The 14,574-nt window shown below is 44.5% G+C and overlaps 1 protein-coding gene across 1 annotated transcript in view; it reads right to left on the bottom strand.

Annotated features, from left to right (window-relative positions):
• The window catches only part of ABCA13 (ATP binding cassette subfamily A member 13), a 2,655,493-nt gene that overhangs the window by 1,701,570 nt on the left and 939,349 nt on the right, over positions 1 to 14,574 (bottom strand). The window contains exon 26 of the mRNA XM_085606362.1: positions 7,675 to 7,984. Within this exon, the coding sequence (XP_085462488.1) occupies positions 7,675 to 7,984 (310 nt within the window). The remainder of the gene's footprint in view (positions 1 to 7,674; positions 7,985 to 14,574) is intronic.

Below are 14,574 nucleotides of genomic sequence, written 5' to 3'. Positions count from 1 at the left end.
GAAAAAGCACCGAATGAACAATAATGTAGTGGAAGGTGCTGGGGTTTTTAGCCCACACTAGCTCCCTTGAGTAGGCCTTAGACTGCCATGCTTCGCTACCCTAAGAGAGTTAAGTGCTACCATATGGTACTTGGTTCCTAGTAAAAAGACAATTACAGATTTATTACTTGCTAAGGACTCACATCCTTCACAACTTATAATCCAATTTCTTACAAGGATTCATTCAAAAGCTAAAGGTAGGGCAAGACAGAACTATAAGGCATCATAGTCTGCATTTCTAATACTCTTACAACAAACCAACCGGAAGCAATAGGGATGAGCAAATAATTTATTGGATTCACAAACAGATAGATAATCACTACTTATTTTCAGATACGTGAGGCACTCAGTATTTGTTGTTTTAACACATTTTCTTTTATCTTACTGCTGAGTCCCTCCCTTTTTATTGTTTTTAAGCAAAGCAAAGTTTACACTGAATTTGTGTTTTAAATTTATCGTATACTATAAGTGCTCACATACATCTAATTAGAAGAGACTTGAATCGGAAGGCGGGAGGGCGGGAGACAAAGGCCGGGAAGCAGCATTACTGGATGTTACTGGACGTAGAACTGCAATCGGAGGGAGGGTCAGGCTTCTACATGTTGAGGACAGGGGGCTTCAAAAACAGGACTGCAGAGCGTCTGCACCGCAGGCAAACCCATTTGCACCCGTCCGTGTTGAACCAGGACAAGGGGCCAGGAACCCTGCACTTTTTCTGCCAAAAAATAACAGTTATTACCATACACAAGGGAAGCGCTACTCGAGTTAGGTAAGGCCATGAGATATAAGGGTCCCCAAGCTGTACCATGGGTCCTTTTTCAAGCCTTAACTGCAAGTGGGCATTGGCAGATTGGCAATGTTTGGAAGAGGATAACTTGACATGGATATCACTGAAATGTATCTATTTCAATTGTGAGATCCCTTCCCAAGCACTGTTTGGACACTCTGACAGAAAAAAGCCTGATTTACCTTCATAACGGAGACATGGCTAGAGGAAAATAACTTCCCTGACATCTCTACCGCCCTTCCTGAGGGCTATACGATATTAAAGTATGATAGGGTAGAGCAGAAGGGAGGAGGAACAGCCATTTTCTTTAAAGATTGCTACACTTGTCTCTCCGAATTTGTAATGCCACTAGGGGATCCTGAGATTCTAGTATTTCAAGTCTCTAGTGGAGAATGTAAAATGTTTGGGGGAGCTGTAATTTACAAGCCCTCAGGCTGCAAACTTGAATTTAGTGGCAAACTGTTTTCTCTGCTGCTTCCTGTATGTTTGGAATTTTAACCATTTTTTAGTAATAGACGATTTTAATGTTCATTCTTGGGTGTAAACGATTGGAAAGTGACATGCCAATTTTATGGTTTAAACAATGGGTTAGAGGGCCCACCCACATTGCAGTGCATTCACTCGATCTCTTATTTTCTAATATTGAGTCCGCTATCATCTCAGGGATTGAGCCTTTAATTTGGACCGATCATTTTTTAATCTCCTTCTCCTTTACACTACCTATAGGGAAAAAAACCTGTATACACCCTCAATAAATATAAAAAGGTTGCGGAATCTTATATCCCCAGATCTGTTTGCTCCCCATTTTTCTTTAATGGAACAAACCATACTGAGAGCACTCCCTGAGCAGGTATAGATTTTAAACCTAGAAATAAGCACTGAATTGGATCAGTGTGCCTCCGGAAAGAAAACAATCTAGCTAGGAAATCTATGTCAGAAAAGTGGTACTCGCCAGAAATTAGATTGATGAAAAGAAAAGGAAATCTGTGGAACACAGATGGAGAAAATCCAAAGAGGATGGAGACAGATTAATATACAAGGAGGAGCTAAAGAAGTATCATACAGCCCTCAAACATACTAAAACAAATGTTGTTTGTAAAAAGAATTGTAGAAGATAGCAATTCAACTAAAGAATTATTCAAAATAGTGAAGGAACTTTCTATGCCAGTTGGCATTTCCCAATCATTTACCTCTTCAGAAGCTAACTGTGAGAAAGTTAGCAACTTTTTCTATATTAAAGTTACACAAACCTACTCTACATTTAAAATCCAACGTGCACTGGAGGAGGATATTAATTGGGAATCTCTGGAACCCTACCCTGAAGTACCCTCTCTTTTAGGAAACTTTGCTCCTTTTATGAAAGAGCAAGTAGAGAAGGTAATGACTGAGGTAAAATCGGGCTCCCTGTTACATCTGTGCCCACACTTCACCTACGCCCAGTTAACACCTATTCTGTGTCCTTACTTAATGCAAATTTTTAACCAATCATTAGAAGCAGCTATGCTTCCAGATGCTTGGAAAGAAGCTATCGTATTTTGACTGGCAAAAAAAGCAGGTATGGATGTTTCCAACCTTTTGAACTATCGACCAATCTCTCAACTTTCCAAGGTTTTAGACAAACTGATTAACAAGCAACTTGTTGACTACTTAGAGATAAATGATCTCTTAGATCCTTCACAGACGGTTGCAGGGCTATGAATAGTATGGAGGCTACACTATTATCAGTGTTGGATAATATTAGGATACTGGTGGACCAGGGTAAAGCTGTCGCCCTGACCCTTTTAGACTTGTCGGCAGTTTTCGACACTGTATCTCATAGCCTCCTGATGAAAACATTATATGAAACAGGACTCCATTCTAAACCCTTTATTGGTTTAGCTCCTTTCTAAGAAATATAACTCAGAGAGTACAGGTGAGGTCGTTTTCTTTGAAACCAAAAACAATCAAGTGTGGAGTCCTGCAGGGAGCATCATTGAGTCCCACGCTCTTTAATGCTTATGTCAATCCATTGGCCACAATTGGGAGGAAATGGGGCTTTAACATTTGTTCTTATGCAGATGGCACACAGCTGCTGATAGCTATAGCAGAATGAGACAAGGACACTAGAGATAATCTGATCAACTATCTCTCAGAAACTGCAAATTGTGTGACAAACCATTGTCTGAAGTTGAATGCTGAGAGTCTGAGATACTTCTCTTTGGAAGAGCACACCTAGTCTGGGATGCATTTTAGTGGTCCCAGTCAGAACCCTAACTGGGTTTTAAAAAATGTAGGAAATCGGGTTCACAATGCACTAACCATGCAAGACCAAGTTAAAATGTTGTGTGATAAATGCTTTGCCATGCTAAAATTATTAAGGAGACTGTTCATATGGATCCCGGCCAACTGGAGAAAAACCATTGCTCAGGCCCTGATAACTAACAAACTGGACTATGGGAGTGCGCTATGTGATGGTATGACTAACTACATATTCTCTAGATTGCAGCTGACCCAGAAGGCAGCAGGCAAGCTGGTGTGCAACGAGAATAAATACAGCGCGGCTTCTGAGTGTTTGAAGGAGCTACATTGGCTGACTATGCGTCAAAGGGCTAAGTTCAAACTAATGTGCTGTGCACATAAAGCCTTATACAAGCTTGGCCCTAAAATCCTGCAGGACAAAGTTGACTTTTATGTCCCGGCGTGAGAACTGAGGTCTTGCAACCTTGCTATTGCTAAAACTAGAATCATACCAGGCGACCATTTATTGGACTAAACTTCCTTTAGATCTACACCTCACTGACGACCATGTGGGGTTTAGGGAGGAACTGGAAACATGGCTGTTCAGGACTTAATTGCTGGTGCTTCAACAAATGTCTTCACAATATGGGTTAGCTATCTTAGCGCGTGATATTCCTTGAGATGATTGTTGCACTTTAAAAGTAGATAATTTTTAAAAAAGGACGATTAACCAAAAACATGATAGAAATAGGCCATGCCTTAGAAACATAACCGAAGCTATATATAAATATTTGCATGCCAAAAAAGAGAACTATGTGACACTTTAGTAGATGCTTCAGAAGTCGATCTGATGCATGAACAGAAAGCTCTAAAAGCTGGTCTTCGCATGTACAGCAAAACATGTTAAGGTATATCAAAATTATACAAAAATAAAAGTGTCAGGAATGATGGATTATCTAAAGGAATTTTATAACATTTTTCCAAATGTCCCAATATCACTGCATTTAGGTCTGTTACCAATATAATTTCCAATGTTCCCATTCCAGCGTCATCAGGATGGGTAATCAACTCTATAGCCCAAAACATTATAAATATCAGAAACATAATTTCTTATCCCCCATGTCGCCTTCTTCACGGAAACATGGATGAACCCCACCTCAGCCCCGACATCGCAACCGCCATCCCTGACGGCTACAAAATCATCCACAAGGCCCGTGCCAACTGGCTAGGAGGAGGCATCACCATCGTACACAACAATACCCTCCTTTTCACAGCTGCAATGATCAATCACACGACATGGAACACCAAACCCAAACACCACCCTCGTCTGCAGACCCCCCTCTTCAGGGAAGCCATAGCTGACTTCATCGCTCACCACACTCTTGTCTCAACTGACTACATCCTCCTTGATGACCTCAATTTTCACCTGTACAACCTCGTCGAGCAAAACACCTCTTCTCTACTGGAGAACCTCCCAACCATCGGACTCAAGCAACTGGTCACCTCTCCAACCCACTCAACAGGACACACGTGCAACAGCATCTTCTCTGTAAGCAACAACATATCTGTCAGCCACACCTCCGAGCTACATTAGATCGACCACCACAGCGTCCACTTCTCCTTCGCCAAACCCACAGTACAGCACCACACCCACCACCATCCTCGTAGAAGCTGGAACAAAGTCACTGAAGACCAGCTCACCGCCTCCCTCAGCAAAACCCCACCACTGAAATCTACAGATGCCAACGCCTCAGCACGCAACCTCCACCGTTGGATCTGCAACTGCGCCAACACACTGGCTCCCCTCAGGAAAGCCTCAGGCAAGCAGCCTTCCAAGAAAGCCAGCTGGTTCTCTCTCACCCTCCAAGAATCCAGGCGCACTTGCAGATGGCTCGAGAAAAATTGGAGGAGCAGCAAGATCTTGGCAGACAATGTAGACTTCAAAACCACCGTCAATGCACACCACCACCTCACCAGAAGAACAAAAAAAAGAGCCACACAGGAACGCATCAATACCAAAACATACAAAAACTAAGAACTCTTCACCATGGTCAAAGAATTCACCAAACTCAGCATGGAGACATCAGACATTCCCCCCTCTCAAGACCTCTGCGAAAACCTCGCAACGTTCTTCCACCGCTAGATCAAGGAGATCTATGACAGCTTCGCAATCCAAATCCCACATACTCCACCCACAACCACCACACCCAATGGCTCCAGACCCCAACAGACCCCGTCCAACTGAACCACCCTCACCCCTGACGACACCCTCAAGATCATTAAGAGCTTCATCTCTAAAGCCCCCTCAGATCCCTGCCCTCCCCACATCTTCTACAGAGCTGGAACCTCCATCGCCCACAAACTCTACGGCACCATCAACTGCTCCATCGAGTCCGCCACCTTCTCCAAAGACTAGAAACACGCAGAGTTCACCCCCTGCTGAAGACGCCCTCTGCCAACCTGATGGATCTCAAGAACTACAGACCCATCTCTCTGCTCCCCTTCCCAGGTAAAGTTCTTGAGAAGACCTTCGACGCCCAACTCTCTGAGTTCATCTAAATGAACCAAATCTTGGACCTATCCCAGTCAGCCTTCAGAAGCAACCACAGTACCGAGACAGATGACAGCCGCACCCTCCTCAACCGAGGCAAACCTGCAGCCCTCATCCTACTGGACGACCCGGCAGTCTTGGAGACCATCTCCCACCACACCCTATGCGCAAGATTCCACTATGCCAGAGTCCACGACAAAGCCCTAGAATGGATCTGCTACTTCCTCACTGGCCGAACACAGGGAGTCTGTCTTCCACCGTTGTACTCAGAACCCACAGAGATCAGCTGTGGAGTGCCCCTGGGATCCTCCCTGAGCACCGCCCTCTTCAACATCTACATGGCTCCACTTATAGCCATCATCATAAGCCACAAGCTCAACATCATCTCCCACACCGAGGACACCCAGCTGATTCTCTCCCTCACAGACGAACCCACAAATGCCAAGAGCAACTTCCACAATGGGAGCAAGACAGTCGCCACCTGGATGAAGGACAGCTGCCTCAAGACTAGACAAGACTAGACAAGAAAGAAAGTCCTCATCCTGGGCTCCACCCACTCCACTTGGAACGACTCCTGCTGGCCCGAAGCACTCAGAACCCACACCCACGGACCATGCACATAACCTCGACATCATCCTCGATGCCTCCCTCTCTATGAACCGCCAAATCAATGCCGTCTCATCTTACTGCTTCCACACGCTCCATCTACTTTGGAAGATTCAAGCGGATCCCCACCAAGTCCAGGAAAATGGTCACCCATGTGCTCGTCAGCAGCAGACTGGACTAAGGCAACGCACTCTACGCCAGTACCCCTAAAAAGCTCCTAAAAAAACTACAGAACATCCAGAACACCTCCACCAGACTCCTCCTGAACATCCCCCATCTCAGCCACATCCCGGTCACCTGAAAGATCTCCACTGGCTCCCGATCAACAAAAGAATTACCTTCAAGCTCCTCAAGCATGCCTAAAAATCCCTCCACATCGCTAGACCTGCATACCTCAACTGCCGCCTCTTATTCCACACCCCCCCAGACATCTCTGCTCCACCCATATGGCCCTGGCCACCACCCACGGATCTGCAAGACCACGGCTGTAGGAAGATCCTTCTCCTACCAAGCTACGAAGACCTGGAACTCAATGCCTCTACATCTCAGGCAATCACCATCTCTGTCTCAATTCAGGAAGGACCTCAAAACCTAGCTCTTCGACTGAACCACAGATCCACTGCCCCTCCTCCCCCAGTGCCTTGAGACCCTAACGGGTGAGTAGTCACACTTTACAAGAACCATGATTGATTGATTGATTGCCTGGCTCTAATAAACATAAGAAAGAGAAACACATTATAAATTAACACTGCTGGTTAAGACACACTGACCAAATCAACAAATCTTTCGAGACCAACTTATTATGTCAAGGAAATTTTGCCTTCCAAGTCTGTAAAAGCAAATTTACTCCTGTTTCTTCCCTATAGGCTGTCTTTTCTCCGTGCTTCCCTGTAGCAAGGATCCTTCCCCAACTGTCTCAAGGAAGCCCAGATCGCACCTTTTTTAAAACTAGACCCTAACTAATGTGAAACCGCTCCTGGGTTGCTTGTGTTCCGGTTCAGGGAAGACCCGGCTTTGCAGTTTTGGCAGGACTGTTCCTACTGGAGCAAAGTCAAGACTGATTTGCATATGGGCAGGACCAAACTGAGGTGGCATGCTGTGCAAAATATTGATGAACCGGGATGCGTCCAAATAAATACAAGTGACCGAGATTAATTCAAGCATTCCATTCATCACGTTTTTGTATACTTTAGCAGAGAAAGTACATGAGCATATTTACTATTAACTCCAAGACCACAAAGTGCACTGGATGCAAACAGAATATAATGCTAATGCATGTTTGTAGTGCAAGTGATGCAATATGGTTCTTTTTACATTTTTGGTCCAACATAATGACAGCAGTGGCAGAAATTAAAATAAAATGTGCATTAAGTATAGCATAAACATGAGGCAATGTTTGAAGGACATTTGAAGTAGCAAATAGACTCAAGTTATTCATGCAAGTCCTACATTCCAAATTGCACAGTATACTTACAAGTCGCTGGTGTGACAAGGGTATGGCATCGCTTGCACTTGGACTTCCGGCTCCAAATTGTCTTTACCTGTCTGCACTGAAGTGATTGCTCTTTCCACCATGTCCTGCAGTGGGGCAAAGACATGATTGTAGGCAAAACCACCAGCTGGCAGCTTTTGTGGGTGAGACTTCCACATGGGATTCATGGTGTTATCCGTTTTCATGCTATATAGGACACTGGTCCTAATTGTGTAGATAACATGAGGGGGGAGAGGTTGACTAGAATTGTGACCCTCTCTGCTTTTGCTTGAAGAAACATTGAAAATGATACCTAGAAAGAAAAAAGCATATGGATCAAAGCAGTGTATAAGAGATTCAAATTCAGTTCACAGCACAGAAATCATCTAACTTAATCTAACTTGATAAATGTTGAGCAAAAAAGCTCACTTTCCACAAACTCAAATGCTACATTTGTTTCAATTTTACCTACCACTTGCAACTTCTGCAGTTACATGTCCACCTTTTATCCTACAATAAATACTGTTGCTTAGCCAATTGTATAAGCACTTTCAAGCTTGGTAGTTACAGAAACATCCAGGGGCAACTTCCCTGTTTTGAGGGAGAGTTCATGTGTGCTTTCCTATGGTGTCAATCCTGTTTGGAAGGAGAGGTTGAAGTTGTTGTCCAGTGGTATCTTCCAGTTTCAGGCAAAGAAGCCCAACTATTCGAAATACCAACTGAAGATACATTGTAGGTATTAAGGTCCAGTTGGGCCTAGGGCAATGTATACACTTTTGCAACTTGTCTCGAATGTCCATTCCCCAATGGTGCTGACTTTAACTCCATCCAGCATAATTTCACCCTCCACTATGTTTTCTCTGCCATGCCCTCTCATCACACTGATCCTTCCCCAATACCTTTCCCTCCAAATCATTCTCTCAAAGCAAACCACGTTTTTCCTATAGTATCACCAACTAATACTAACTTGGTACTCTAGTTGGACCCTACTTAGACCAAAAATTGTCGAGCCCAACGCCGCCGCCTCTGGTTAGATCCATAGATGCAATCCTCGGACTGCGATATTACTACGCCCTTCAACTCTTAATCCCATGTCCACCCCTCACATACATTGGTTTCTTAACAGCACCTCCTCTGTCACTTCTGGGTGAACTGGACACAATACATACCCTTGGTTCTAACACAGCCTACTGGAATTTGGTCTCTAATGCTTCAGGGCAGATCTGGCATGCTATATGCCCTGGCTGCTTTACAGTGAATAATGGGGTCACAAATAAGACACTTTTGGGTGGTCCCCTCATGAAACATACCCTGGCAGCTTAACAGTGTGTACTGGGTTTCAGCATCTACCATTTCAGGGTGTACTCCTTGCGGTACATATCCTGGTTGTTTAACAATGCACACTGCGGTTTGGCCTCTGCAATTCTGGGTATACTCCCCATATGATATATTGCATGTTTGCCTAGCTGTGCATACCAGCAGTTTGGACCTATGTCACTTGTGGATGGATCCCATATTGCACCGACCCAGGTGTACCTCACTCGATGTACTGGTAGGTCTGTGGAACTGCATCTGTTCGTACATTATCTACAACACGTCATGATTGCATGCATGGGAATTCATTTTGCAATGTTTGCAGAAGTCTTTGAACCTCATGCACCTCCCCTAACATTTCCAATATATATATTTCATACTACATCCAAAACCCTATCAGGCCCCCTGAAAGACTATCCAGGAAACTAATACACATTTGTATACTTCATCGCCTCAGGTCAGCAATATATAGTGCTATATAAATGCTACATTAAAACATAAAGAGGGCCGGGGTTACATTGATTTAGAAGGGTTCACAGAATATGGTGCTTGGAGAAATCAGAATGTATGTGATTCATTTCAGACCAGACTATTTAACCTCACTCGCTGCTAAACAATATGTGAAAGAAGGTCATGTTTTGCCTGGTTACACAAAGCGTTCCTCTCAAACTTCTGTGTGCCTAATTTTCAGATCTCTGCATTCCCCTCATTGCAAACTTGTGCATTCATTTTGTCTTGAACTGTACATTAACCCTTCTCTCTTTGGGTCACTGCCTTCCTTCTACTTTGATGTGCTTTATTGTTTCGCATAAATGTACTGAATACCTCTATAATTTATTCATTGCATTTTGAAAATGTGTATGGCGCAGGATTGCTAATAAACCTAAGTGTTGTCATATAACTGCCTGGGTACACAAGGAAAAACAGACACTAAAAACTTGGAAAAGTTGTTGTACAGGGCCTGATTTGCAAAGCATTGTTATAGCGTGGTTTGTAATGCTCGAAAGTGAAGAATGAGACAAACTAAGGTCATAATGCCTTTCTGAGTGAGAGAGAGACTTTGGAGACTCAAACTACTGATAGCAGATAAGGGAACAATCTAGAGAGAGAGAAAACTGGGAGAGAGCATTTGCAGCCCGATAGATCGGAGAGAGAGAGAGTGAGTACAGAGCGAAAGATGTGATGGTAACTTGAGAATCTGGAAAACAACTGGGCGGAAACACAGTGGCCCAGAGTTACGAGTGAAAGACATGGACAGCCAGCAGCGGCTCCTCCACTAAGGGGAAGGAGAGTAGCCCCACTGCTTTTCAGCAGTGCAAAAAAGGAAAACTAAAATGATAATAACAAAATGTTATTAACACTTTGTTTTTTCGTGCTGAGGAAGTTTTACAAGGCTGTGCTGGGCTGTCGTCACAGCCAGCAGGGGGTGGAGCGATTGAGGCACTTAGGTGCACATGACGGTTTGGCCGTCTGTCTTGTGCGAGCCAAAAAGTCATGCGCACTTAGCATGTTCTCCACCTGGCTGTATTGCACAGCCTGGGTGGAGAACATGCAGAGGCTGCCACTCCCTGTCTAATGCCGAACCAGTGTGCTCAGACCAATCACAACACTGTTGTCATGCTGGTGACAGCAACATCAAGATTGACTGAGAGGAGCCTGCGTGCGTCCTGCTTCCCAGACTCGTCAGGAAGAAAAGCGTAGGAGAGACGACAGAGAAGAGATGGTGGCTGTGAAGAGGTAGGGTGATTTTTTTTCTCAAACCGTCCATCCCCACCCTCCCACGCCGTACTATCCCCCGACACCCCGATCCGTGCCAGCCACCACTGTGTACAAAAATCCTCTTAAAAAAGATTGAATACAGCAATTTATAAGAAAGAACCAATTGTGCCACTAAGACGTTTATACATTATCCACAGGTAACTCACACTCAGTGATGCAAATCTGTGACTCATTCAGACTTTGGCATTCGTTTGGGCCTAGAACAAGTTGATAACTAAAACACAAATGCACACATTACACATTAGGCAAACACACCAACTGAGACATCCAAAGACCATCCAAACACAGAAGATCACAAATCTCTATAAATATATTACAATAAAATCAAAAGCCGCTGCGCCACACCTCTCCCATTCAAGCCCCCACAAAGTCTGTTCTTCTTTTACTAAATGACGTTTCTCTCTATGAATTGGTTGTGCAGGATGTTTTAAAGTGTAAGCCAGGGAATCATTGGTGGTGAGATTGTGCCATTTCTACTACAATTGGCATTATGTGCTGCTGTGTTCAGGCAGATACACCATTCAGTCAAAAAAGGCTATGGTATGCTTAGAGTTTTAGCGCATGGAGTTCCTAGCTCATACCCATACATCTACGCACACCTTCGAGACCCATGGTAATGCATGTCTGCAGCTAGCATTCACGACGACCTGTTTCTGTGCGAAGCAGACAGAATACATATTTAATTTGTTATAACACATCATACAAAAGCACAGAAACTCAATTTTCCCCACAGACCCTAACGTTAGAAAGAAGGGAAGGCCGCCACGGATGCTCTGGACGCAGCTTTTGCTCACATTTCTAAGAGCTTTCCAGACCGGCCAACTTGTAAATAAATGTCACCTTATGAGAAGGGTGTGGGGCCTTGGAGGGGGTGAGTCATTGAACAAGAAGCACTCTGCCCTCCAACAAGCACACCACCTCTCTCCCCCCAGCGCCCCCCCCTCCCCCTCCCCAAGAAAAGCGTTGCTGAGGCTGCTGCTGATGTCCTGGGATGTTTCACACCCCTTGGTGGACATCAGCTGCTTATTGCATCCAAAGACGAGCTACTAAGACAATTTGTGCAGTGTTTCCAGCTGGTCTTTCCTGCCACGGTGTGATTTCGGCCCGGTGACCGTGTGAAGGGAGCCAACATTGGTTGGCGCAGTGCATACATGCCAACAGACCAGATTCAGAGGGGAGACTTCGATTTTGTAAGCCATAAATGGCTTTATATTTTCTGTATCCCGCCTAAAATTGCTACGGCTCTAATAGAAGCCAGTGAGGAAATTGCATTCCTCTGATTTATTTTGCAAAATCTAAAATATTGGCATGTCTGACGGTGGGTGACACCGTGTGAGCTGACACGCCTGAACTTTTGCAAAGCAAAATAGGGATCGGACTACATAGTGAGTTAATGATGATTAGCAAAAATCAGGGATTTTACTCAGGTGGGGGCCAAACATTTATACAAATGTTTCATGTCTTGTATGAGACCCGAAGAAATGCTTACCTGCTGGAGGCTCCTTATTCAACAAATACACCTAAAAGAAAATTACTTCTCCAAAGAGATCACCTCTCCGCCCAGCAGTTTACTTAGAGGATTTGACCTTAAGTGTTACTTCTGGTGAAATAGAAATACTGCAGGCAGAGATTACTGCCAGAGATGAAAATGCGGAACGTTTGAAGACCTATGCATTCATTAATGGACTGAATGAAGGACTATTCATCTTGAGGAACTGATTTGAGATATTTTGAAAAAAGGATAATGAATTACCATTTGTCCATGCGATATCTTGCAGTGCTCCCTATGTTGTTAAGAATTGCTTCAAATATCAAATAATGTTGGCATCTCAAATATTATTTTAGGCAGCAGTGGTCAAACGTGGAACCGGTTACAGATGTGATTAGCTGGAGTGGGTTTGGAAATCCATATTCACCTCTTTTGAGTGCCGTGCTAATACTGCTGGCGCCGTATTACGTAAGGTGCCCCGGAGGCAAAACAAGCGTTTGCACCTGCTTTGCGCACCCCGGGGCACTTTGGTATTATAGAAATGGGCGCAGATGCTTGTGCGTCCCCTTCTATAATAACGATAGCGCCGGCGCAATTAAAGCGCCAGAGCTATCAACAGAGGGCGTTTCCTCATTTGCATAGGGGAGTGCCCTATGCAAAAGAGGGAATTCCTTTGATTCTGCACCCGCGCCATATTACAGATGCGGGCGCAGAGTCAAAGAAGACCTCAGGAGGCACACTGATAGTGCGCCATTTAAAAGGTGGTGTACTGTCAGTGTGCCTCCTGACAGCAGCCCTCTGCAGGGGGCAAAGGGGGTCCCATGGATTCCCCAGACATCCCCTTGCAGGCGGGTGCAGTCACTGACTGTACCTGCCTGCAAGAGGCTTTCTCATCCACTTTGGAAATGCAGGCGGCCGCCTGCACTGTGAAAACACAGAGTAGCTGCTCCGTGTTTTCACATGAATGCGCTGCCCCCAGGGCAGCACGGGTTTGCGACTGCCCCCAGTGCAGCTCATTCACCATAATCGGGCACATTGACATTGTTTGCACCCGCGCATCTTTTCAAAGGAGTGCCCGGCGCAAACAATGCCAATACGTAATATTGCCCATGGTGGTGATGGTTCAGCAACACCAACTCAGGAGAGTTGATTTTAGAAGCTGTCATCTTTGCCATTTGAGGGGTGAATTATTTTACAAATTAATGAGGCCCTTGGACTACATGCGGCGAGGCCTTTAGAATCACTCGTTATATTAACATTTTCCTGAATGATGGTGGTCTACAAGAGATATCATTTGTTTTGACTATGTTAAGCAAAAATACATTGTCCTAGCAGGAAAAAGGGGAAGAGAGATCTGCCACCCAGGATAGATTCCTGAGAGTGGTAAACATGGGCATTTATTATTTTCAAACCTTTAAATATCTTTCTGTGGTCGTTACCCATAGAAAACTAAGCTTTAAACTACATAGTATTAAATGAAATATTGAGGTGAGCACTAGATATGTACGAGTTTTGAACTCCTGTGTTTCTGACATCCATGCACTCAGAAGATACAGGGGAAAAACATCTGAGCACACCTGATGAGCTTACTGTAAAAAAATCTACCTAGCAGGACAAAGGAAATTAGCGGCATGGAGAGTGTCTGAGCTCAGGCAAAAACCAGCTTTATGGAACACACAGGTGTAAACCAATCTTTGCTATAAAGGTATTCTCTTGCTCATCCTTGGTTGATTGGGCAAAAAGACTACTGTCAAGATGTGTGCAAGTGGTGAATGAGATAAGAATTCTTCAAACTGTTAATAGTGATAGAATTGATGCTAATGTTTATAATGATACATTCGCACATAAAAACAAAATCGCATCACTATTATCAAATTTGCACGTCAAGAACTCTCCTTCAACCCTGATTCAGAAATACGTGATCAGGCAGGCTCTGCGACCTAGGCCTGAAGGTTACTGATTGACAGGTCACAGGTGAGGTGGCAGTCCAATGCGCGAATAGGAAACTCAGGCCCATCACCTAGATGCATTCTCCAGGGAGATTGGCACCAATAAAGCACACATGGCCAGAGGGGTGCGCACTTTCCCAAAGCACAATAAAGTCAGATTGCACATGAATGTAGAAGCACACAGCCAATCAAGACACAGCACACACAGTACACACAGAGATCACGTGCCCCTCAAACAGGACATCTGAACACGTTACCCACTGGCCTACAATGTGTCCCTGCAGGTCCATGCCCAACTGCATTTGTTATCAGGGGCCCTATTTATGACTCCACAGACAAGGCCTACATTCCTTTACCAAAAACAGGATCTCC

The sequence above is a fragment of the Triturus cristatus genome, chromosome 5_2 (assembly GCF_964204655.1).
Source record: "Triturus cristatus chromosome 5_2, aTriCri1.1, whole genome shotgun sequence".
In the NCBI taxonomy this organism is placed as follows: Eukaryota; Metazoa; Chordata; class Amphibia; order Caudata; family Salamandridae; genus Triturus; species Triturus cristatus.
Note: the sequence above shows the minus strand (reverse complement) of the source record. Positions and strands in the feature narration are given on the sequence as shown.